This window comes from Notolabrus celidotus, chromosome 19 (genome assembly GCF_009762535.1).
Source record: "Notolabrus celidotus isolate fNotCel1 chromosome 19, fNotCel1.pri, whole genome shotgun sequence".
Taxonomy (NCBI): Eukaryota; Metazoa; Chordata; class Actinopteri; order Labriformes; family Labridae; genus Notolabrus; species Notolabrus celidotus.
Window position 1 is genome coordinate 4859096 of NC_048290.1, and position 27023 is coordinate 4886118.

At 40.0% G+C, this 27023-nt stretch overlaps 1 protein-coding gene across 1 annotated transcript in view; it reads right to left on the minus strand.

The window, feature by feature from the left end:
* Positions 1–25143, minus strand: part of unc5da (unc-5 netrin receptor Da) — a 389274-nt gene extending 364131 nt beyond the window's left edge. Inside the window, exon 1 of the mRNA XM_034710336.1 lies at positions 24915–25143. Coding sequence (XP_034566227.1) covers positions 24915–25002 — 88 coding nt within the window. The 5' untranslated portion in view covers positions 25003–25143. The remainder of the gene's footprint in view (positions 1–24914) is intronic.
* Between the last annotated feature and the right edge of the window lie 1880 nt (positions 25144–27023).

Consider the following 27023-nt stretch of genomic DNA (forward strand, 5'->3'; position numbering starts at 1 on the left):
CACATTCTAATTCAAGGCATGTTCATTTCAACCTGACATTTCAATTTCAGATGCTTCTACAATTCAGTGCTTTGAATATGGATCTTGTCAGTACATGTGTACGCTCCGGTTTGAGACCACGACAGGCTGACAATTGCGAGAGTCATCCAGCAGAAATACTGTAGATATCTCCCCCACCTCTATAATAAGCAGCATTTCACACCTTTTTCTACCCTGACTTTTGACAGAAAAGTGGCGAGGTTACAAAACTCATTTGTGGCAAACAACACGGGTAGCATCAAGGCTGTTTGAATGCAGGAACACTTTATTTAAGCAGCCACGCCGAAACACCGAATTGTTCACTCCTTTTTCCAGGGAAGCTGTTTTTAAAGCCTCTGGAAATTTGGTTAGAAATTGTGAAAAATGCTGAATCAATTTGAAGAATTTTATGAACAATTCACTGAGAGGAAAATTCAGCACCATCTGAAAACGTGTGTCACTCTGAGAAAGCTTATATTTCAGTTTAGATTGGTTCTGAAGACTGTGTGGGTGTCCCAGACTTCTCCAGACATCAGCAACAGTGCAAGGAACTATCAGTATACTGTAGCACTGAACAGTTTGTCTGAATCATATGAGAATCAGAAGGAGGAAGAAACACTGTCTTTAAAATATAATCATTGTAATAGTCACCAAATAGTGAGTTACAAACTGGAAAGCTATGCCTGTCATTATTAGCATGTATGCAACATTGGCTACAAGTTCCCATGCATTTTGAAAGCTATGACTGCTATGTTAAATTATGACATTTTTGCATTAGCTTGTGTTATTCTATTATGAAGCTAAGCACCCTCTCCCCCAATACAGAGGCTTGTTTCTCCTTGTAGCGGTTGCAGGTTCGACTCCCGGCCTCTACTATGGTCTGCATGTCTTCCCCCACTCTCCACTCCCCACATTTCCTGCCTCTCTCCAGCGTTCATATCCAATAAAAGCAAAAATGCTCAAAGAAACAAACAAAAAAACAAAACAATGAATGACTTAACATAGACAACAGATGAGATGATGTCACCAGTCATACATTTGATGTGGCTGATGCTGGGCATACACTAAGCGACAACCTTCAATGTTAAAAAATGAAGCCAATGCAGGAGTGCAAAAAACTGCAGTTCCTGGAGTGTCCACTAGAGGCTGTCTCCAAAAAGCAAGGAAACCCCCATTAGAGCCCTCATTTCAATGCCCTTTTTATTTTTTTGCAGAGGAATGCACCACCCAGTTTACACCCTGATACAAAAATGGTTTGGTCTTCATACCTTTATCTCTAAAAATTGCTCAGGGGGTTGATTTTCTAATCACCCCACCTCTGACATTTGTATAGCTTGATCAAAATTAGGTGAAGTAAGTATTTCCAATATGGCAGCCACCTGGGTTTGTTAGCACTGCTTCAGAAACCAATGTGTGATACCACTAAGATATATCCATGTTTTATATACTCTATGGGACACACAGCCGAATAGCTTCAGTGTGACTTAACCTGTGATTGCTTTGCAAAGTTAAAGCTCCCATGAGAAATCTCTAGCTGGTTGTAAAAGAACTGAAGTTAACAGTGATGTAACTTTATGACCCAGAAAAGAAAACAAGACCACGAGCAAGAAAGGGACAACTTTTATATAGTTATTATTCTTAAGGTCTGAAACCACTGGCAGGGGGGTAGGTGTCAGACCAAGTGATTAATATGCTTCAGATAAAGCTTTATTTCCAACTTCCAAGTGAAAAATGATTGAGGAGTGGTTTATTCGACTGTTCAAAAGAGAGCAGGATGAGAGTTTTTTTGTCCATAAATGCTAAATACATACATAAAAGACTTAAATCGGTACAGCATGTTTCGTCCACGAGGGGAGCCATAATTGACACAAACCGTGATTTCCTCACAGGAGCTTTAATTGCATTATTTTCATAATTTATAGCTTAACCAAGCAAAATTCCAACTCCTCATTAAATGGGCTAAAATAATCTAAAATGATAATATTTCAAACATGTATTGAACTAATCTTGTATCCCACTCTAGTGGAACTAGTATTTTATGGTATCTGTATTACATAGTGAGGCTTTTAAGCCACTGGAAAAACAAGTAAACAATAGCTCACTAAAACCTATCCAGAACCAAATTGTACATTATCAGTTAGACACATCTTGTCTTGTTTTTTTATGCAGCTGTGTAGTTTGAATATAGAACAAGGTCCTCAAGCATGACATCTGCCCAACGCCGAGCTTTGTTGTGGAGTTGTTTCAGAATACGCAATCCTCCCTGTGCTGTCTGCAATAAAGAAGCATATCACCCAGTGTGACGGTAAGACTGTTTAATGTGTTTTTAATGGTTTTCAGATGACAGTGGTGTTCTATAGCTGGGAGGCATACAGTGAGCTCTTCAAACTGCACACACAAAGTCAAATACTTAGGAGGAATTCATTTTTGTTATGCTACATTAGAAGACGTTGTTGATAAGAGTGGAGATAACACTATTAATTCTAAAAGTCCTCACTAAAGTATTACCAAATAATTATGTGAATAGGAGACTTGACTGTCTCCAGCTCAGGGGCTGAGTTGATCTAAACCAGCTAAGATGAAATGAAGCAGAAATAGGCAAAGCTTTTTATTGATTCGGCTGTCTGTGAGGTGAAACAAAAGTGGTCTTTAAATGAATGTAGCCACATCGATGCACCGAATAGATGTTATCTATCTTAATGACAAAGGGGAGTCCTTGGCTGAAGGGGAACCTCATCAAAGTTACACATGCGTAACCTTGCAGCGGTGCTCAGAGAGCAGAAGAAAACACACAACCTCACGTATGGATAAACATTTAAATTCAACTGTTCAAATCATTAAACAGTGTCAATACAGGAGAAGAGAGGAATCCAACACTGCGAGAGAAGAGTGTAAATAAAACAGGGTGTTTGCTCTGTTCATATTTCTCTCATAGGTTCGGTTTTAAAATGCTTAATTCACTCTTATTTAAATGCAAATCAGAAGCACAAATACACTTGAGTTTCACAGGCATGTTTGCATTCATCAAATGTGACCGACAGATAAAACTGCTGGAGGTTATGCAGGTCAAAACACACGGAGAGGAGCGTGAGAGGAACTTAGACTTGTTTTTGTCTAGAGTCAGTGAGAAATGGTGAAATTGAAAGCGATTGAAAACAAGAAAGAAGCAGAAATAAAATGATGGTAAGACATAATAAAAAAAACTAAAATGGATTTTAAAATAGAGACTAAAATGGAGACTAATACACACAAACAAGAATAAAATATGTGTAATTAAAATAAGTTAAAGCATCAGATTAATTTTAAGAATATAGATAGTTAAAATGAATACATTTAAAAAGGGTAAGGATAAGAGTTGAAAATGAAATGAAGGCTAAAAATATCAAGAACACAGAGGAGGTAAATAAATATATATATTTTTTTTTAAATAATACAATAAAAGGTTAAAATTAAAAAATTATAAAACAACATTAAAAACAATATAATAGTAAAAATTAAGTAAAATAGTTAAACCATACAAAAAAGCCACACTGAACAAATATGTTGTTTTTTTGTATTATTATTTGCATTTTTCAAGATTATCACATACAGTTAGTCCAGGGGTGTCAAACATACGGCCCGCGGGCCAAAACCGGCCCGCCAGTGGTTCCAATCCGGCCCATAGGATGACTTTTGAAATTACAGAGAAGACATTGACTGCAATTTTTCAATAAATGTAACTGGTATTTCAAATTTGTCCTACAGGGGGGGGGGGGGGGGGGGGGGGCACCTGAATGGCACTCCAGGACTTTTTTTTCTCAAAGTGAGGAAAAAGAGTATTTGCAGTTTGCATAATCCGGTGGAAAATCCTAGACTTTTTGGACCGGCTGGGGGGTCCATAAAGGTCTAGTATAACCTATCTGTTCTTTTGCAGTAAACATTACACTCTGTGTCAGGTGAATGGGTAACCTGTGTGTTTGGTGTGTTTACAGCAGGTTTCAGGGCTTAAAGAATATAATATATGGCCCTATATGAGACTCATCATGGCGAGAAATACAACAACTGTTTTTGTAAAAAGATAGTTCATGAAATATAAAAAATTTCAGAATGTACTTGTACTTTTTTTTTTGCAAACAAAGGGAAACATTTAGAGTTTTTGTTATTTATAGGTTATTATGTTGTGATTTTACAGGTCCGGCCCACTTGAGATCAATTTGGGCTGAATGTGGCCCCTGAACTGAAATGAGTTTGACACCCCTGAGTTAGTCAAATGAACAAAAAAGAAAAGAAAAAAAATATATAGATAAAGTAATATACAACAACCAATGAAAAGGATAATAGTAATAATATGAAATAAAAATATTTTTGGTTCTCATTTCCAATAAGATGGCAAATTACATTTAATTCAAAATTGCATTGGATTTTGATTGACTTCTTACACTTGTAAAATATGGGGATTTATTACCATTATTAGTGTGAGTGACATCCAAGGGGGCTTAATTCATATAGTTAATTCAGGGAGTCGATACATATTTGAAAATACAAAGTGTATACCCGTGTAGAATAAATACGGTTTTAGTTTACGTTTAAAAGTCTCAATATCTCCGTCAGCTCCTCTCAGATCCTCCAGCAGGCTGTTCCATAGTTTAGGAGCATAGTGGCTGAAAGCAGCGTCACTAGATGTTTCTGTTCTCCTCTGAGGAACAGCTAAAAAAAGAGGAGGCGGAGTCTGACAGGCCCTCCTAGTTTATACACTAATAGCATCTCTGATAATGTAATCTGGTGGGAGGCCATGCAATGCCTTAAATACTAGTAAAATCATTTAAAAATAATTTCAGACAATATTTGCCTATCATGGTGTTGAAATAATGTTTGATAAGTAATCTTGAAGCACGGATCTAAAAGAGGAAATCTACAGAGGAGAGAATAGCATGAAATGGACAAAAGCTGAGGACAAACCTTGGACCAATTTTGCAGAGAAGCAGCCTCTGTACATGGGGTGCACCCTCTACCAGGACATGTAGCATGAGCAACTGTTCAGAATGTATTCAAGAGTTCCCCACAAATCCAATGTGCACCATTTTTCCTTTTCCTTATTCCATCCGTTCATGATCGCCATCAGCTATCAATGACTTGTACAATCTTTTGTAGCTTTCTGACCCTTTCGCCTAATGACCTGCAGTGTCTCCCACATGCTGTGCAGGTGATCAGAGAGAGAGAGAGAGGGAGAGAGGGGGAGGGAGGAAGAGGTCCTACAGGCCCTCATCTTACTGCATCGATTGAAGTGCGACGTTAAATTTGAACCTGCTCTTACCCCGGTTTTAAAATTCATGTGCAGCTGGTTTCTGCCAATGTCACTCTGCAGACTCTTTTTAAACATTGCATAAGGCTACATATTCAACAAAATCCTGTCCTCACAGGGATCAGCTGCTCTGATAATGGCATGAAGGATTTCAAAACTAGAGGGGTATTTTGGGGTCTTGGGGTATATTTGCTATGTCAACATTTCAGACAAATAGATGCAAGAGAAATGGTAGGAAGGTAAGCTCTAGGTGCCGTATATGTTATCTATCCCTATTAGGGATGTACATGTGAATTATTGATTAATCATTTAAAAAAAAACGTTAAAGTTTTCTATGTCAAAAATAATGCCAAATGTGTTTTTTCCCCTGAATCAAATTTTCCTACACAACACAATGTATATAACTGCCAGTATTGAATCTCTAAGGATTGTATTGAAGTGTCCAAAATGTTGAACACGTTGAATATCAACGTGTGGAGCAGGCTCATAATCTCAGTGGACATACAGTCATAAAAGTGAAGGCTCAGACTTCAACAAGGGAACTGAACAGAAACATATTTCAGACTCAGAGTGTCCAGTTTTCTGTCTACTCGTTCTTATTGAGAAAAATAAGCACGTGAACGCTCTCAGATGTCAGTCGGGAGCGCAACCGGGTCTTAATCAGTCCGGCGGCGGAGAAAAAAAGCACTCATGGAGACCTGTCACTCAGCCGCAGCCCCCAGCTGAGCGCCCCCACCTTCAGTCAGCTGATTCACATTGAAACATGCTTTAAACTTCAAACACTTCCCTGATAGCTGAACCAAATATGAGACCACATGATGTTTGTTCCATGTGATAGAAATTGAAACAAAAAATGTGTTTGAGTAAGTTCTTAACAATCAATTGATAGATTATTTGTTGACCTCCCTAATCCCTATCCATCAATCTATCAAGACCCACGTCATCAAAGCCCCTTTTGTGCTCAAACCTTTGCAGCTGCCGTGTCCCTTTTAGCTGAATTATCCCAGGTATTAGTATCAAAAACTCCTGTATCTGTTGGGCTACAGTGAAAAAAACAGCCAGATTGCCCGCTATGAAAACATAAAACAAGCTGCACACATTTGAAATAGAAAGAACATGACTTCTGCTGCAGATAGTCGGCTCAAAAAGAACAACAAAAACCACTGGTGTTATGCACCCTGGTCTGGGTAAGTGGTCAGGGTTGAGGCAGGGCTGGAGCATCACAAAGAGAGGAGAAGCACCGCTGTTCTTCTCTGCTGCTCGTCTGCCGTTTGAAGAGTGACGTTTTACTGCTGAGAAGGCCAGAAGGAAGAAGGGAAAAAAAAAAAAAAGGCAGCTACTGACACAGAGACGACCTGGAGAGGGCAGGACAGCTGACCAGTGTCGGATGATCTCGGCAGTCGGGGTCTAACAGGGAACGGAGGAGGGAAGGCTTGCAAAAGGGCACGCTATAGGAGTCAAGCTGGGAGACGAGCTGCACAGACTGTTAAGTGAGCTTGTGATGATTGAAGATGCTGCCCTTTTTTAAAATACACCCCGCTTCTCACTGCCAAATAAAAACAAAAAGGAGAAGACAGTGAAGGTAAATGATTAGAGAGAATAGGTTCAGTGAGTCGCAGCAGGGTTTTAAAGCGCTCCTCCAAACACAGGTGTGCCCTTTATCTCACTGAGTTTCCTTTTTCTGCTGTGCAAAAAAAGCATCCTGTGCAACCATAAGCTACTAAAATGTCTTCACTCAACCTGCTTTACAGGAAAAAAAACGCTGATATACCGCCAACAGAAAGAGAAAAGCATGATTAGCAGACATGATGGACATGCATGACAAATTCCATCACAACATTGTCTGAGGCACCAAATAAAGTGACATTTAATTATGAGCTGAATCATTACCTTGCTCTTAATTTTCAGGCTTAGTCATAAGCTTTCCTCAGCTTCATGACCTTCTGTGTGCTTTATTAATTCTATGCATTTCAGTTTTTTAGAAGAACTCAATGTCAAACTGACTTACTGATGGCATACAGATTTCGAAGGTGCTGCTGAGTTGCAAACCTTCTCTTCTGCTGCCAAACCAGCGATGGTGAAATGAAATGTGTTTTCAGTGGGGATTTAACAACACGCTCAGCTTAGGGTAAGATTCACGATGCCGGGTTATGAATATGATTTTCTTTCAGGGTTTTTAAAAAAGGTGTATCCCAGTTTATGTCCGAGCTGGAGAGAGGAAATGGCTTCATAAAACTTTATTCTGCTGACTTCTATTTCGCCTTATGCAAAGGTTACTTGATTTTTTTTTTTTTTTTTATAGCAAATGTGCTTTTATTTTGAAATGACAAAATCATTTCACAACTTATCTCCTGTAGTGATAGACTGAAATGTTATTTTCAGGGCCGATACTGATACCGATTATTAGTAGTCAAGGAGGCTGATAACTGATTTTTGGAGCCGCTATTCATTTGCAGTAAAAGGGGAAATATTGGCATCAAAATATTGAATAATGCAAACTCCAACACTTAATTTCATTTAAATGCCTTTAAGCATATGTTAATTAAACAGCTTTTCAGATTTGCAACATGTTAAAGGTTGTTTTTTTATCCTACACAATAGACATCTTTGTTTTAGAACTCAAACACAAAGTGCAGGGAGCTCCCAGGCTCAGCATCATGTCTTATAAAGTTAAATGAAAACTAAAACAAATAAATAGCTTCCTAAAATGTTCTGCAGTAACTTAAGTTTTCCAAAATTTCAATATAACTAAAATATGAATCCTTCACTTATTGTTTTAAAGGGGTATTTCCATGTTTTTGAGTGGGGTTGTATGAGTTTTTAATCACTAGTAGTTGTAGAGGCCACAACAGATGCTGCCTAGCTCGTCCCCTGTAATGAGAAGCTGCAGGGAGAAATGGAACACAAGCTAGGCTACAGTTTCTGCAGACAGGGTCATTTCTGCCACGTGATTTAGTGAATTTTGAGCCAAAATAACCCAGTTATCGGCCGTTGGATTAAAAAAAAAAAAAAGGCCCGTTGATAATCGGTCTATCCTAAATCTCCTGTAGATCATTAAGTTACAAGAGTAACTGAAAACAGCATAAAAAAACTCAACAGTGGGGTGCCGTTGGCCTAGCGTTATAAGTGCGCATATACAGAGGCTATAGCCCTTGTTGCAGAAGTTGCATTTGCTGCATGTCCTCCCCCACTCTCTGCTCCCACTATTTCCTGTCTCTCTTCAGTTGTCCTATCAATAAAAGGCAAAAATGCCCCAAAAATATACCAAAAAAAAAGATGCAAAGAACTCCATCTCCCATAAGAACCTGCAATAGCCCAAAACATGTTTTACATTTGGTCAAGTAAGGCTGGAATCGAACCTGTCACCTCTGCGACGAGGGCTACAGCCTCTGAATATATGGGGCCGGTTTGGATTTCTGAGATGGCTTTTATACTCAATCTTTATCATGGTGATATTTCTGCAAACCTAAGACCCATAAATTGTCACTAAATTCCAATAAAATGTTTTTTCCAGAGTCATACTGCTGGAGTTAGCCCGAGTTAAGCCTCAGTGTGTCTACTGTTGAACTAAGACCTACTGGTACTTAAAACAGATGAATGGCCGCTTCCTCGGGGAGATGTAATGGACCAAGAATTGACAGTGTTCACGTTGCAGAGATAGAAAGGAAGTCTTGGCTGGAAGTCATTTTGGTATCTGCTGGCTTCCACCTGAATTACAGAAAAGCTGCCATTTGTTCCCAGAGGCATGAGTCGCCCCTCGTTGTTAGACGATGATTGCTAAAGGTTTCTGAGATTGATGTTGACTGTTGAACGTCTCTCTTTCTCTCTCTCTGTTACCCGCAGAGCAGCTGTGGAGACACTACATGCAACACATGTGCAAGTGGAGAGAGATCTTGCACTACTTTATTATTGAATGTTGAGCAGATGGCAACCGTATAATGATTTAAAAAACAGCTGCACATACGATGGGCCACATAGGTATTTTCTATATGTGGTTAACACCTGGGGTGCATCCTTAACTGCAAATCTTCTGTACATGTACATACGCCTCTATTCAGCTCAAGCAGCAACCTCCGGTGGTGATAATTGAAGCCAATGAGGAAGACTTCCTCATTGTGTTGAGCCGACTTGGACAGGTGGGAACACTGTAGCTGTTGGCTAGGAGGCTCAAAGTCCGACCTCTCTCCGGCCTCCGCCACACTCACTCAACAGCAGTTATGTTGAGTTCAGCATTTCCAATATGGCTGCCGCCTCAAAACAGCACTACAGAAACAGATGGGTGACGTCACGGATACTACGTCCATTATTTATACAGTCTATGATTCAGCTACAGACAGAAGAGATGTAAGGTTGTAAAAAAGAGAGCTCCCTCTAGTGTCCCAAAAGAGTCTCTTGATTTATTTTCCATTTTTTCATTTTTTAACTCTGACATCCAGTTTCTGATGAAACATACTTCACTTCCAATATTTTGTGATTTTTTTTTATAAAGTCTATCTTTGTCAGGCAAAAGGGAGGAAATGAGGAATAAGACTTTTATTTCCATTTCCAAGAACGAAGAGGAAATGTCAAGAGAAAAAAGCGATCTTTCCGGATATTATCTTATTTCTTTCTTTCAGTCAGCAGAGTTAAGTTTAAACGCAGAAAAAGTTTTCCTTCTTTAATTCTTTCTTCACTCCAGCTCCTCGTTGCAAAGGTTCTGCTTTGTTCTTGACATTTAGACTTTTTTTTTCTTGCCATTTCCACTTCATTAGAAATGCAAAATAAAATAATCTTCCCTCCTTCTCTTCGTCTCCTCAAGCACAAACCCTTTAATCTTTCATTGATTTCAATGTGATTGTTTACTCTTGTGCAAGTGGATCCGCTCTCTCCCCTCCTTCACCTCTTCCTCTTTCCTGTTTTCTAACCACTCATCTGAAGAACTGAGGTTTTTCTCAATTCAACAGGTTTTAACAAAAAGTCTGACTCCCACTGGAGGATTTGGACTGACTGTTTTTTCGGGTGCAAACTTATTTTCAGTGAGTTTCATCTCAAACTGCTTGTTTTCTGAACGCCCATACAATATGGATTAAAGAAAAACCATCAGCCTTTAGTTCAGTTTGTCAGCAGAGAATGCTACAAAGTATGTAAGTCATCATTTTTCCCATATCTGAGTTTAACTTTGAGCTTAATGTGTTGTAGTTTAGCACTTGACAGCGCTGCTGAATCTCCTCTTCTTTTGTCTGCAGGACGGGGCGCTTCTTCAGAAGAACACAGAAATCATCTTCAAAGCCTGATGGAATCCCTCTCTCTGTTTTATTTCATGATGACATGGCTTTGTTGGTTTTACAACTTACAGACACACACGACTACAAAGCGGTATTATGTAGGCTTCATATGCCGAGGGGGACTCTTAAAGCCCATCCTGCGTCTCTGACACTCTCAGAAGCACCAAATGGCCATCGAGAAGCGACAGCGCCGCATGAAATATAGCCGGGCAGAGTTCTTTTCTGCAGCACTGAGTGTCATATCATTTTTTTTATACTGAAGGAAAAGGGAGAGCAAACTTCTCTTGAATACATAAAAGGAGGTCTAGATATGAGGAATGTGGACGAACCTTTGAAAACGGCGTCTCTAATCCATAACCAACCTTTCAACAGCTCTGTGTTCATGAGACAGAAACAGGACAAAGACGAAGAGCTAGAACATTAAATGGGATTATAGTTCATCTTACACGACAACAACTTCCAAAGCTCATGCATTCAGAATGTGTTGGTAGATGTGGTCTCAGTAGTGTGTGGTGGTTTTGTACTCTCTTTAAGAAATACAACAGTTCCAATGGATTCATACCAACAGACTTGTGGCGACACGGTTCTTCAGATCCAAAACACAACTTTCAGGTCAAATTTAAATTTAATTAGAAGAAAAACAGACTCAAAGGATGTCCCACTGAATGCATTTACTTTTAATTTTCAATGATTATCAAAGCATAACGACCAAATTCCACCAGATCTGTGTCCGGTCCGCCTCCAATACGTCACCACAACGGATCTGATCTGCTTCTATTCTAGTCAATGTGTTAACTTCCACTGGATCCACTCTGTTGCGTTCCGGCTGAGTCTCTGATCCAACACACTGGAGCCCTCCTGATCAGATACCCAAGACTTCTATTTTTCCCGGAGCGGAGTGGGGCAGGAAGTCAGCCACCAAAACAAAATGAAAACATCCGGTTAATTTTCAGAATAAAACTCTGTGTTATCACCAGATCGTATTTCACTTAACTACAACAACAAACCGTCATGATGAGCGGAGCCAGGCCTGGAGTCAACAGGTCAGAGGTTTTCAGAGGACCAGAAAGACAACATGGATGAGGAGAGGAGGAGGAGAATCCTTGATTCAGTAATTACCACGGGGAAACCTCGGTCACATGACTCCAGCTGTCTGCCAGTCCTGCTCCGTGCTATGTTCCAACAAACCGGACATGGATCTGGTGGAAGTCCTGTGTAATGCTGTACCAGTGGTGAGGGGTAGGGGGAAGAAAAATACTGGCATGCATTACTAGAGATAGACCATTTAATTGGTCTAACTCATGGCATTTTGAGCCAATCAGAATCAGCCTTTTCCTGCACTCACGAGGCCAATAAAATAAAATAAGATAAATAATGTCTGCAGACACTGCAGGCAGTCTTGACAGCGTGGCTGCTGTTGAGCATTGTTAGCGATCTCCCTTGAGTCCACTTGGTCATTCTGAATTCTACCAGCAGAGCTCAGGTGCTGTTGAATTATGGGAAATGCAAAAATTGAAAGACACCTTTAACACCTTCTCTAGAGCTTTTCAGAGCCTTATATGGACAGATAGCAAGAAGTCGTTTGCAGCAATATCTTACAGGGAAACACCATTATTCAAAAAAGTGCTCATTCAAGTTCAGATATTTTGTTCCTCATTTCTTAAAAATATTAAATCACTGTTCACAAGAAATGTATATGAAGCAACAAAGTGATCAGTCTTAATTACATTTCTGTTAAACTGACGAGCAAATGAGTCCCTCAAGATCATCCAAAGTCAGTTTTATGTATTTTGAAAAACAAACAAGCTAACAAATCACACAGCAGAGGTTTATTTTAGGATGCATGTATAGCGGGTATATGTCTTGTATATTCGTTTCCATGCAAACAGCAGGGGAGGAATATCATCTTCTTTTGAAGCTCTGTTGAAGCCAGTATATTCTGTGCATGTAAACCTGTCATTTTAATGTTCCTGCAGCTCAAAGGAGTCTCGCAGGGATGGATAAATGTTGCCACATTGTTGACTTTTGGGAAGCAGAGAGATTTACTTGTTCTGTTTAAGCTGTTTATTCTTTTCTGTCATTTCCGTATTCAGCAGCGACCATGATGACTCAAAAAAAAAAAAAAAAGAAGCTGCAGGCTACTGGTAAGCCACTCTGTGCTGGGTCTCTTTTTTTTTTTTTTGCACAAATAACAGAGTTGAGAAAAACACACAGCAAGTATTCTTGATAGTGCTTTTCAAATTTAATGATCAAAACTAAAAAGTTCATATCAATCCATTTCTGATTTGTATCCAGAATCCGGACGCCACTTCCTGAGACATACAATGCTGAAGCTGACACGGCTGACAGCCTCATGTGGAGCCATGACAGCATATGTTATATGATGTGTCTGCTTTAAGAGCGGCTCTGGTTCTCAGGCACTCCAACAAGGAAATTAATCACACGGTCACCTCTGAGGATTTCTTACATTTGTCATTTCTGATGTTTTTCCAATAAGCTTCACATCTCTGTGTTCCTCATCAGACATAAATAAATAAATATTCACGCTGATGTCTTTATGTGTTGTTTTTTTTTTATATATATATTTACTTTCATCATATTTTCTCACTTGACACCGAAACTGATGCATGAAAACATTCTCTTCTCAAGTATTACTCACACACGTAAACAAACACTGTGCCCCGGCTTTAATCCAAAAGTCATTAAATATGTATTTGCTTTTGATTACTCTTGAAATTAATTCATCAGGGAGAGCAGTGACAGGTGCTCACTGTTACTGACAAACTGCCGTGGCAGTTACTGATAACATGAGATACTTAAGTATTCTGCACTGTAACCCTCCTATCTGTCTCTCTCTGTCCCTCCCTCCCTCCCTCCCTCTGCTCTTCTTTCCCCTCCTAACAATCCTCCGCTCCCTCGTTCTGCCTCTCCACGCTCAGCTCGCCTCTCCCCGTCAGCCAGGTGAGTTGAGAAATGATACCAGAACCAAAACATTTGTCACAGCAACAATCCTCTGAAGGTAAATTACATCGAAAAGGAACAGCGAGGGGGAGGAGTGGACAACGAGAAAGGATGAAGGGACAAGGTGTTTATGAAATAAAAGCACTTTAGAGGAAACAAAAAGTGCTACCCACGGGTCCAAACTGGGAGTTATAAGAGGCAGGCAGAGGCCGAGGAGGTTTTGGAGATGGGTGGGTGCATGTGTGTGGGGGGTGTTTGGCATTGAAGTGAATGGTGAAAGGTGTGAATCTTGCCTTTGTGGCGATGCCCTTGAGTAAGGCAGTGAGGCATTGAATGGTGCATGTGGATGGGCAGTTATCTTCAAGGCTTCCCTTTCAGTGTTATTAGAGAAACACATGACAGCAATGCTCGCTCTTATCGAACAGAAAGCTTCAAGGCTGAGAGGCGAAAAACCTGCAGGAGGCGACTGGGACGGAAACATTTGACAAACCATCACTCTCCAAAGCAGCACATTACAGCGCATCCAAGCGGGCATGCAGTATGCATGATGCAGCATGTATAAATGATGCTGAGTGATGAAAGTATAATCACCGTGTTGTATGTTGCTATGAGTATCATGCCAGCTGATCCCACACATTGGAATCACGACTGCTGCAAGATGAAGTCGGTTCCAGCTGCCGTATGAAGGTGCCAGCATCGATAATAAACACAGCAGGTCGTTTCAAGTCATTCATAAAATCATTCTACTACGTTAACTGTGAATCTTCCACAGGAAATGGAACTCATTCCAGATGTAGAAACAGATGGGACTGCAGGATGAGATTTTAAAAAACAAGAATCAAGTGAAGACCTGAAAATATAGTGCGACCGACAAAAAGGTGGAAGGCTTTTTTTCACGACCATTACGGCCGCCTTTTCAGCGCGCCAAAGCCAAATGACCAGCATTAAACTCAACAGCTATGTTTTGGTGTAATTTACAGGCACTCTGCTTCTGTGCTCGGCTCTCTGTGACAGTGTTTCAACTAAAGGCGGGGCTTCACTCCTCCACACCGAAAGTCAGATTGAAGTCGCTCTCTGAGACGGTAAGAGATCAAAGATTTACGTCCAGGTTAGGGATGTAAATTTGAAGTATTCTCCGTGACCGATCTTTGGAAATCAATAAAAAAACACTGAGTTTTCTTACGTCAAAAACAATCAGAAATACGTTGTTTTTCCTCAAAATTATATTTTTCCAGAGCAACAAAATGCACATAACTGACAGTACTGATAACACTGATTATCAATGATCAGGCTCCTGAAAACAATCTCTGCAGACATATTCTTATACAGTGAAGGCTTAGGCTACTAATTGTGGTTTTGCTGCAACAAGAGAACTGAACAGAAACGTGCTTCAGACTCACAGTGTCCAGTTTTCCACCTACTTGTTCTTATTGAGAAAAATGAGCATGTGTACGCAGTCAGGTGTCAGCTGGGAGCGCAACCGGGTCATAATCAGTCCAGCTGCAGAAAAGCCCAGATGGCTCTGATGTTGCTGTTCTGCAAACATAGAGTTCTGGCAATTCCAACCAGTCTGTTTGCTTTGTATCTTAAGGTGGGAATATGTCCTGTATAAAGTTGTCAACCTTCGTGTCTGTTCGTTGTTGGGAATAGTTAGTTGCATTAGGGATGCACCGATCCCACTTTTTAGGTCCTGATACCGATATCAATACCTGGGCTTTGGTATCTGCCGATACCGATACTAGCTGATCCGATCCCTGTATTGATTTAACAATCTCTATTCCTTAATGGGAGGATAGAATCATGTTTTGGCAACTTCAGGCTTTTCTGACTTAATGGTGAACTCTACCTGTTTTCCAAGTGCTAAACCAGAGGCTGGAATCCCTTAATTCCATGCATCCGGAACAATTAAATCCAATAACGTTTCCATTTTTTCACACTTTGAATCCATTAATAGAAGGTTTCTTCCTTCTTTGCGGTCAGCTACAGCTGACGTAAACATCTTCCTTTGGGCTCTCATTATATTTTTCAGCGCGACTGCCATCCATCAAACCATTAGCGCTGCACATGTTGCAAGTTTCAGGTGGAGTTGTTAGCAAAAGAAGCAGACATGCACCTAAACTGCAGAGCCTCTGTAGTTATCCTCCATCATGCTCCATCATGTACAAAAAATGCACAGACCGGCCTGCGCTGATGACGTAGGAGACGCATATGTCTGTTGTAAACACAGAAAAGCATAAAACTGAGATGAATAGATCTGACATATGGATCAGCACTATATATCGGCCCCTTGTCACCTATATCCGATCTAGCTTTTTGAGTCCGATCTTGCAGATATCCGATCCCAGGGTCGGATCGGTGCATCCCTAAGTTGCATACATGGAGACCTGGTGCACAGCTGCAGCCGCCAGCTGAGCGTCTCAGGAAACATGCTTCAAACTCAAAACACCTCCCTGATGGATGAATGTAATGTGAGGCCACATGATGTTTGTTCCACAGATTGGAAAATTGAAAACAAGAAAACATGTTTCCAGTAATTTCTTAACAATCTTTTAATAGATGCTTGATTAATTGTTTACATCCCTAGCCGAGATGCTGTCGTGTTGCCAGAAACCCAGCAGTTTCTGTGATGTAAGGCTTGAATCAACAGCCAATCAGCTCTGAGTTAAGTTGAGAGCTGGTCACATGCCCGTTATTCATTTGTGAATTATTAAAACCAATTAAATTCAGCCCTATTCAGGTTACAACGAATGTGTCCACGGGGTATTTGTTTCACTTAGCTACACATTAGGAGATACCCACTATTAAAAGGATTTGGATCTGGGCCAGAAAAATCCTGACATCCCGAATAATTGCTGACTCCAGACAATAAAATGCCAAAAACGTCCGCATCTAATTACGTGGAAAGAATACCAACAACAAAGACGAATCATGACTGCAAAGTGGAGGAAGAGCCTCCATTAATCTATATCCATAAACCACAATGGAATTGTGCAAAAATTTGAAGCTACATCAACAGACGGATAATGAAAGCATTGTTTTATATTGGTGCAAACAAAGGGATTCTGTTCCAATCAATCCTGCCTCTCCCGGGAATATCATGTACAAAAGCTTATCTATTGACCAGATTCCAAAGTCCCAATATCCCAAAGACGGAAAACAATAGCTATTTGATTACAACACTAGATCCATCCAATACAGACTCTCATCACACTTTATCAGCTTAATGAGTGCTTGCATGTTTACTTTCAAACTTAATGCATTTCCTTTCACCGAATTCCTCATCCTTTCCTCTTTAGAAAACATTTCCGACCATTGTTTGGCTGCTGCTGAGCTTCGGGCTCTCTGAACATGGAGAAGAAGTGATGGCAGAACGAGAGAGAGAGAGAGAGAGAGAGAGGGAGGGGGGTTGGTGGCGAGTTGGATGGAGAAATGGATTCTCTTTGAATAATGCAATAGTGAAGCTGGGCAACATGACGGCCATGCGATCTCCTACAGAATAGAACCAGCTGTGGAAACCAGCCCAGCTGTGCTCATGAATTCATCTCATGTGAGATGTCAGTTGAATCAAAGCTGGAGCTTGAGAGAGCGTCTGGCAGTCATTTTTTGGGGGATAAATAAAACATGGCAGAGATGACTCCATTGCCCTTTGCTCCTTTCTTGCTCTCTCTTTATCCATTTCTAGCTTCAGATGCTCGAGACAGGATGTTTTTCAGCAGCAGGAGGAAAAATGGCGGCATGGAAAGCTCCAGACAAAAGCACAGTCCAATTAGAAAGAGTCAAACGCTTATTTGTTTCCATACATTTCAAGGAGACGTGCCTCTTGCTATGCTGCTGTGTAGCTAAATCTATCTATTTAGCTGTGTGCATGACATTCTGGTTTCAGAAATGTCTTACCTAACCTTACCTACCCTTCAATGGCATTATCAATACCTTGATGCCTCTCAAATTAGAGTGACAACATTTTAACAACAGATTGGAAGTAGAGAATGGAAGTATAGTGCCTCTCCGGTCCACTAGTAGGGATGGGCAATGATTTTAGAATATCTGAATATTGGGGCGATGGTGGACTAGCGGTCAAAGCGCCCCATGTATAGAGGCTATAGCCCTTGGCACAGAGGTCGCCAATTCAATTCCCGGCCACGACCATGTACTGAAAGTCTTCCCCCACTCTCTACTCCCCACAATTCCCGTCTTTCTTCAGCTGTCCTGTCAATAAAGGTAAAAAAGGCCGAATATAACTTAAAAAAATTTTTTTAAAAGAATATTCGAATATTCGTTCACTTTATAAAAATCGAAGAGTTACTTCGAATATTTCCTAATTTTTAAAGTAAAATTTTTCATTGTTTTTTTCAGTGCCTGGTTGTAATGCGGTATTCCCCCCAGACAGTAGCTATAGAGTGTCTTAAAGCTGTTTGCTAACCACATTAAAAGACAGAAGATGGACAAAAGATGGGTGTCTTTCAAAGCAAGGACAGGATATGAATAAATGTTATTTTGTGTGCCTGTATAAGTATATGAAATATAGAAGCCCATGGCTTTTTTTTTTTTTTTTTTTTGGTTATTTATACATTTATTTATGTATTCTTTAATCATAGTTTTGATTTGATTTTTATATACCCTTCTTTTTTTTCTTTTTTTTCCCCTTTTCTTTTTAACTTATTTATCATATAATTTACTTTCTGATTTTGTACGGGTGGAGGGTCACAAAATTTCAAACTAAATGTTGTGTTAAAAAGGTTTAAACCTGTAAGAAATGTATCTCATGTATGTATAATATTGACATAATAAAGCATAAAAAAAACATTAGCAGACAGAAGAAGAAGAATGCTAACTGCATTAAATAGCAAAAGAAGAAGAAAACATTTGTGACGGTCGCAGCGGTTTTGTCTGTTTCTGAATCTCACACTACGTATTTCCAGAAACTGAGCATGGCTTCTAAAATGTAAACATGAACGCCACTGCAAGTCACAGAAACACGGGCATCAAGATCGAGACAGATGCTGTCAGAGCCCACTACTAGCAGCACCTCGTCCTGCTGCTGGGTGACGCCACTGCCACACAGTGTGTTGATAGGACAGGTGTGTGTGTGTGTTTGAATAATCGACGAATAGATGCCAATGATTATCAAATAGTATTTTGGCTTGAAATGCCCATCCCTGTCCACTAGTTGGACTTTTTTTTCTGATACAGACATCAGACCATTAAATCGGTCTATCGCTAGTGTGACCACTATATATTGACACATAGAAATCCAATGTTTTTAATTATTTAAGTACTGAGTTGATATTTAAGTATGACTAAGGTTCCAATACCTTCTCCAGATCAAATGATTGCAATATCATAACGTCTGAGTCCTGTGCTCAAACAGCGTCCTGCTCATTTACTGTTATAATAGCGTCCCCTCATCTTTTTGCTGATGACGCCCTCCTGCCCAATGATAAAAGGTCAATCAGAAGCATTCTCCGGCCACTGCTTCTCTCCCCGCTCTTCATGCAGTAATTTGCTCCTTGCTGACTAGTTACATGAATTTACAGTGCTGTCATGACCGTGTCCCAGCAAGGGTTACATTATCGATTTCACCCTGATAACCTTACATAGCCAATTAGGACTTTATACATGCTCTAAATCAAGCTGTCTATTCAATTAGTTAGCATCGTCCAGGTATGCCAATTTTAAGAATGAGCCTCTCTTGCACAAAAATATAGTCCCACTGCAGTTATCATCCATGTCTGCAAGGACTCAGTTAGCGTATGAAATTAAACTTTCAAGATATTTAATAAAACTAGATTTTGAGCATGTTAGATGTGGAAACGGCAGATATCACTACATTGACATGCATGATTCCTGTGAATAACTTCCACTGGGAATACAATATCTTCCTCCTCTCTGTGGATCCCTCCTCTGCTGCTCTTTGAGGCTCCCTCCTCAGTGCCTCCCATTTTTTCCTCAGTTTGAAATGTGCCATAAAAATAATAATGCCATGCCTTTCCCTTAATGGAGGTTGATCCTTATCTTAGTCAAGGGTCTAATCATAAAAGGTTACTGGATAGATTGGGAGGAGTCAAATTCATTGATTTAAATTCAAAGAAAGCTCAGACTTTAAAAAAGAGATGCTGCAGCCATGACAGGAAAAAGCTCCTTAAAGTGGATACTCTGCACGCAAATGCTGAGATATCAAGCACTCAAATAAAGCAACATGTGTGTCTGTTTTATCAACATAAGTATAACATGTAGCTTCTATTATATTAATTCAGTGTTAAACATTTTTAAATCATGTAGTTTTAACATGACATGCAAAATCCTTAAAACTACAAGATTGCTTTATGTCATTGCAACCTAATAGGTTTAGGTAGGAATCCCATCTGCAATACCTCTCCAGAGCAGAAGGTGGCGGTAACATGCGACAGGCCCTATTCATCAGCCAAAGTAGCGTGCTTCTGGCAAAGGAGAGGCATTACAGGGACTTTGGAGAGATCACCTGTGACTGACTGCATATGGGGCTAGGGATGCAAAATTGGGGGATTTTTCAAAGTTGGAAACTTTCCATGGGAATTAATGGGAATTTACTAAATTGAAGGTTGGCTCTTAATAGTGAACTTAAAGATAGTTGGGGATGATATATTCCAGCATAATCCTGACTAAAACAACCAGATTTCATGCAAGTACAGTTGAATATCTATGCTATTCCTCAATCACATGCACATAGCACACTGCTTACTGCAGGGCTATTGAGACCATGCCCCCTACATGCACCGTGCATTCCTCCATCATATGCACACATGATTTCTAGAATCCTGGACCACACTTTTGAAGCCACACATTTGAGCCTGTGGATTACACAAAGTGAAGTAAGTTTCGATGATATGATGTGGTACAAATTTGATGTATGGTACTAATGTTTAACTACCAAATATCACAGGAATGTATTCATACAAATGTATTTCCATAAATTCCCATAAATTCCCATAATACCCATGGAAAGTTTCCAATATGGAATATTTCCCAAATTCCCAAGCTTAACTTCCCATGGAAAAGTAAGTAAGTAAGTAAACTTTATTTAGCATAGCACCTTTCACAGACAGTCACAAAGTGCTTTACAGAGAATCAATGTCAAGACAATACAATGAGCAATAAATAAGATCATTAAGAAAGCAGCAAAATTACATCAAATTATGACAGAAGGTCGAAAGCCATAACAAACAAATGTGTCTTAAGCTGCTTTTTAGAAGTCTCAGTCGAATCAGCACAGTGCACTTGGGGTGGAAGACTGTTCCAGAGAGATGGAGCCACATGCTCAAAAGGCATGGTCACCCTTAGTTTTAAGCCTGACACGAGGCACAGCAAGCAGACCCTGATATGAGGAAAATTACCGGAAACTTTCTGGAAATATACCGTGAATTTTCCACCCCTTTGCAACCCTAATTAGGGCGCTGGTGGCCTAGAGGTCTAAGCGCCCCACGTATCATGGCTATAGTCCTCATCGCAGAGGTCGCCAGCTCGACTCCCAGCAGGTCGACCATTTGCTGCATGTCTTCCCCCACTCTCTACTCCCCTCATTTCCTGTTTCTCTTCAGCTGTCCTGTCAATAAAGGCAAAAAAGACCAAAAAATATAACTTACAAAAAAAAAAAAAGGCTATCCATAATCATATTATACAAGTTATTGTGATCCAAGACAATTAAGTCAGATCCTACCTTAGTAAATATGTTGAAACAACCTCTACAAATTAAGTTGGACCCAAGCATTGCAAATAATACTTTATGTTCACTCAACGTATTTACTATTAGTTGGTTCAACAAAATTGTGTCCTGCTAAATGAAAGCATTGTAATTAGGTGGAAATTTAATTTTATGACATTCACCCAACAAATGATTTCTCTGAGTGCAGATGGAAACAATAATGGCCCAACACATGATGTTCATTTTTATCCTGTTAATCTCCAAGCTCATGCAAATGTTTGCGCTGAATATGAAGAAAAATTCCCTGAAGGTGTTTCTTAGATATTCTGTTCACTAGAGTGGTACAACTTATAACACAGTGCCTCCAGCCAAGCTACCGAGGCTGGGAGGCATGAAAAAAGCAGCTTTAACTAGAGCGCTGGGAACTGTGGTTAATAGCAAACATTACTCTAACAACAGTACATCTGCTTAACTTGCAGAGGACTTCATTCAGCTGTGGATTAGTACTCATTTGGTGCTATAGGGAGAGTTTATGGAAGCAGAGTGGAGCGTGTTGAATTTGTTAGTTGAACTACAGTTTTTTCAACAGCATTAACCGCTTTTAGGAAATTGTGACGACCCATTTTCCCAATGCAACCGCTGAGAAAATACTCCCATCAATACCTTTCACAATGCAGATTATAGTTCTGTTGCATCCACAATTTCATATCAGGGCCGAGCTCCTTGTTGCTGTTATTTTTGATCGAATAAAAAAAAAAAAAATCCAGGTATGAAATCTCAAATTGTTGATGCTGGCTTCTGTGTGAATTATGTGACAATGGAGCAATTTTGCTGAAAATGTGAAAAGCTGTATTTCAACGAGAATGGCCCACACTGCAATAAATACAGAGCACAGAACACAAAGCCAAAGTTGTTCACATAGATGATTTGAAGTCATAGCCGCACTCACATGACTCACCTTAATACTTATCATCACACAGTATGTAGCAAGGTGCAGTGAGCACGTTTAGTCTGTCTTTGCTGCTCCACTTATCATACTCAGCTGTACTCTGAACATTTCATTATTTCAGCCACTTTTCTGGGTTTTCTCCTGAAAGGGTTAATCACCATTTGTGTTCTCCCTCTCTCTCTGCCGAGTGTACATTGTACGCTCGCAGGTGAATGATTAAGTCTCGCTCTTGCATGGGAAAGAAAAACCCGGCTTACTTCATTATAGCCTGGTTTCTGTGTGAGAGTTAAATTAACTGAAGGGAGTCTGTGTGTGGTTAGAAAACCAATTTTTCATTTCAGCCATGCTCCATAGCTTGGCCTTGCCTGCACACTTTACATTATTTAGTCAGTTTTTTTGTGGAGTCTGCCATTTCCATTTCATCTCATCTCACTTCTGCATAAAGTATTTGACTGTTGACATCCATATCATTGCACGACATAAATATTTATTTTACAGCCTGGCGCAGAGCCATCACAAACACAGGCCTGGCTTTAAAAACCTGGCAGATGTATAACACCACACACCTATATACCACTTATCACAACTCCATTCCGCACACACAGGCACATTTCACTTTCATGCATGCCCAACATTAGTGTTTTTACCGCCAAGCATAGGTCACTGCTTTAAAACATAATGCACAGTTTTGCAGAAATGAAGCGGTCGTGGAAATCCAAAGTACAGCCGCTTCTGAAAGGTTATTTCCAACACCTTTAAGGCGAACTTGAAAAAGAGCGACGAAAACCCCCTCCTGATCTCTACATGCAAGTTGCCCCGAAGATAGGCTACATATGCCTGATATAATATTTATGCTATGCAAATTTTCAAGTTGAAGCTAATTTTCCAAACTTAAAATGCAAAAATGAAAACCTTAGGGCTACTTAGCTAATTGACTTGCAAATGCATCTTTGTTACACGGCCATGCAAGCTGAATGGATGTCAATAGGTCAGAACAGAATCATCAGAGGAATGAGGAAAAGAGCTCCACAATGAAGCATTCACTGACCACATGAAAACACTATTAGACAATGCTGGATACATCTCAGTCCTCTCGCAAGGCTCACATCTCACAGTAACCACCACACACAGAACAGAAATCTGTGCGCTATCACTTTAAAAACAAGCTTTTACAGCACACTTCCCCTTCCTTTTTGCAAACAGTAGTAAGACAATCCCACTTGCAGCCTTTTTTATTACCATTACATTTCTGCACACGTCTGAGAAATTTAAATAAATAGCATCCCAAGCTTACAAAGCAACCGAAATCAATTAGAATTTGCAGAAGCGAGCAGAGCCCTGGAGCAATTATCTCCATATAACCAACCTTGAGAATACAGTGAGAAACAATAGCTCAGGCTAAATAAGTGAGCAAAATAGGACACACAGAGAGACTCCAGACGGTTTTACTGAGATTTTCACAACACGACAACTTCTCAATGAAGCGTTTTGCGATGTTGTTATTGTGGCCCCTCGAGCAATTGACCACGTGTGTTTGCTTTAGCAGCTACAATGTAACAGATAATACAACTTGATAGTCTCAGAGGGAATGTGTGGCACTTCTTGCCACGGAAGGATGTGGCTAATACCTGGAATAACATGCACCTTCAATGCATTTTAAGTGCAGCAGCTGTGCACAAAACACCAACTGGATTTAGTTACTCATGCACTTAAAGCTGCTGTGAGGAACTTTTGATTTATATCAATTTTGGCGCCCCATTGTGGACAAAGTGATACCTCTTATCTCTTGTTCTGTACATGCAAAAGTAGTGTTTTCAACAAAAAAAAACCTCACCCTGCTGTCTTTTAACAGCCAGATGTATCACTCCATGTGATTATTTGCCGTGCAAGGTTGTTTCTAAAGCCAAAAGTCAATCATGTGGTCTGACACCTACCCCCTCTGAGTGGTTTAAGGCTTTAAAAAATGACAACAGAGAAGGTATCAGTGTTGTTGTTTATGGTTTTGTTTGCTTTTAAAGATCATGGTAAATGGACTACTTATATAGCGCTTTTCTAGTCTTTCTGACTACTCACTTTTTACACTACTCGTCACATTCACCCATTCATACCCATTCACTCACTGATGGTAGAGGCTCCTATTTAGTGATGGACCATCAGTAATCTAATCTCATTCGTTCACATTCACACACCTCTGAACAACACAGGGATTCAGTGTCTTGCTCAAGGGGTTCAGGGTTCAGTGTCTTGCTCAAGGACACTTCGGGCATGTGGCTGCCGGAGCTGGGATTGAACCGCCAACCTTCTGACTGATAGATAGACAACCGACTCTACACACTGAGCCACAGCCGCCCCACAATCATATAGAGGCATCATGTGTTGGTTTCAGCTGGTGAAAAACTCCTCATAGTGCCTTTAATTAAAGACAGTTATTTGAATGTAGAAGACTTGTTTTTGAAACACAACTGCATGCACATTCACCTTTGAATCACAGAACACTATGGAGCTATTTCAGCCTCATTTGGCACAGGATACTCCAAAACAATTCACAACAACTCAAAGCTGAGGCAAGCGCGTGCAAAGGAGAGGCAGAAACTTGACATATTTGAGGTGTCATTCAGCAAAATGTCCGACTTTTCAGAGTGATATCACTTCACAGAATCAAGAACCAAGTGGAATCATAGACTCAGGCACAGTCTTAGAGACAAACGCATCTCTTTTCTCCTCACTGCACAAACATATTCAGCATTTAGGGTTTCTTCTTACCTCGTGCTAGGGAAGCCGGGACCAGGGAGCCGAGGAGCACGAGGATGCCCAAACTCAGGTAGCATCCTCCCGTAAACTGTCCCATCATCACAGTTCTGCGTGTCTCCCTCCCCACCGGGTCTGGGGGCACTGGGAGCGGGTCTCGTGCATATTTGTCGTCTTGCTCGAGCCCTGCACCTCCCAAAAAAAAACACGTCCGCGTGCTCCCGTTGATGAACGCTCCGTCCAGGTCCAGGTGTTGGGAGGGGGGGGGGGGGGGGGGGGGGATTAGTTCAGTGTTCAGTGTTCAGTGTCCGTCAGCTGTACGACTGAGAGCTCGCGGAGGAAGAAGAGGAAGAGTAGGAAGAGGAGTGCGGAGCTCGCGGCGGTCGGCACTCTTCTGCGCGAGAGGAATAATTGCGGAGCGCGCGCAAGCCAGCCAGCAGCTCCTCTGTGGTGTTCAGAGGAAGAGAGAGAGGAAGAGGAAGAGAGAGAGTGAGTGAGTGAGTGAGTGAGAGAGAGAGAGGTCTTACAAACCCCTGTGGACCTGTTGAGAAATTTCAAAGGTGCGTGTGCGCACGCGTCAGTGTTCGTGCGCGCGCCTGTGATTACCAAGATCTTTCAATCCAATTTCCAGCTCCACCCCAGTCCCCCTCTTATCTGGACGCACCAACATGTTACTGAAATCAACACCATCGCCTCGGAGCTCTTTGCCAGGAGCGTTGTCTGCGAAAAAAAAATCACGTTTTTACTAATTAATGCCTATCTTCAGCCTACGAGCATATGGACCATTGATTGGTGTCCAGTTGCCAATTAAGCAGACATAGCTCATTAAATCAAGATTCTTCTTCCCAAATATCCTTCTTCCAAATGGTGTTAACATTCTTAGGACATTAGTGATTATCTGCACAGTTTGTCCCGTGGGAGTATAAAGCACTGGAGAAGTTATGGAGACCCAGTGCTGCCAGTATGCAATCATTTCAAGTTAAACTATCCATAGAATGAACTTTAAATAATATATTATAATTGTTATGTTAGTTATTTAGCACCTGTCAGAGAAGACTTTTATTTATTATACATTTAAAAGGACCATGCATATTAATTAACACTTCTGTAAATATGCCAGAATTAGCCAAATGTTAAAAAGCCTCCCTAAAAAGATCAAGATTAAACAAAAAAAATAAAGTAAAATGAAATGAAAATAAGAAAGGAGAGGAGAAAACAAAAAAACAAAAAAAAAAAGAAGAAAAGTACAAATAGCACCATACGATTATAAAATGACTATAAGAAGATGACATGACAGTCTTTGAGAAAGTGGCCATGGGCATAAAATACACAGAGCAAGAAAATAAGGAAATGTTAAGGATGACACATGCAGACACAACAGGACAACATTTAACATTGCTGTACACATTTGCATCAGTCAGTGACTATCAATCACTAAACTAGCAGCATTTTGGGCTGTAATATCAACAATTTGGGTTCTTATTACTAAAACATATTATGTAATCAGCCTTATTTCTGAAGTGAAGTTATTATTCTTAATAATGAAGTGAAAATAAGTAAGTAGCTTTAACATTTTACTGAATCCAGAAAAATGTTCCAAATCTTGAGTTCAAAAACCACAACACATTATCAGTGAAATATGTTAAATTAAAGTAAGTTGGCTTCTTGCATGCAATGTTATTGTTACATTTCATATTATTCAATACAAATAAAATAATACATTTACATGTAGAAATATTAATATACATTTTTAATTTTGATGGCAGATGTGATATTGATTTGTTTATTTATAGGATTGGGTTTTTCTCTTTCTGTATTATATATTCATATTATTTCAAGCTGTTATATACACATGGGTTGTTAAGCTTATCTTTTATGTAGCTTTAGCTATAAATTTAATGTTGCAGGGTTAAAAGGTTTCTCATCTCCCTCTAATAAATATTTAGGAACCAGTTTTAAATAACATAAAATCGATACTGTAGAATAGTAGTCCTGAAATCATTTATATGTACCTGTTTTTGATTATAACTTCATTTCAAATCAGGAGAGACACAATTTGAATATTAAAGATTATTTATTACAACTGAATGAATGATGAAACTTGACAGAAATCTTTGGCGAAAG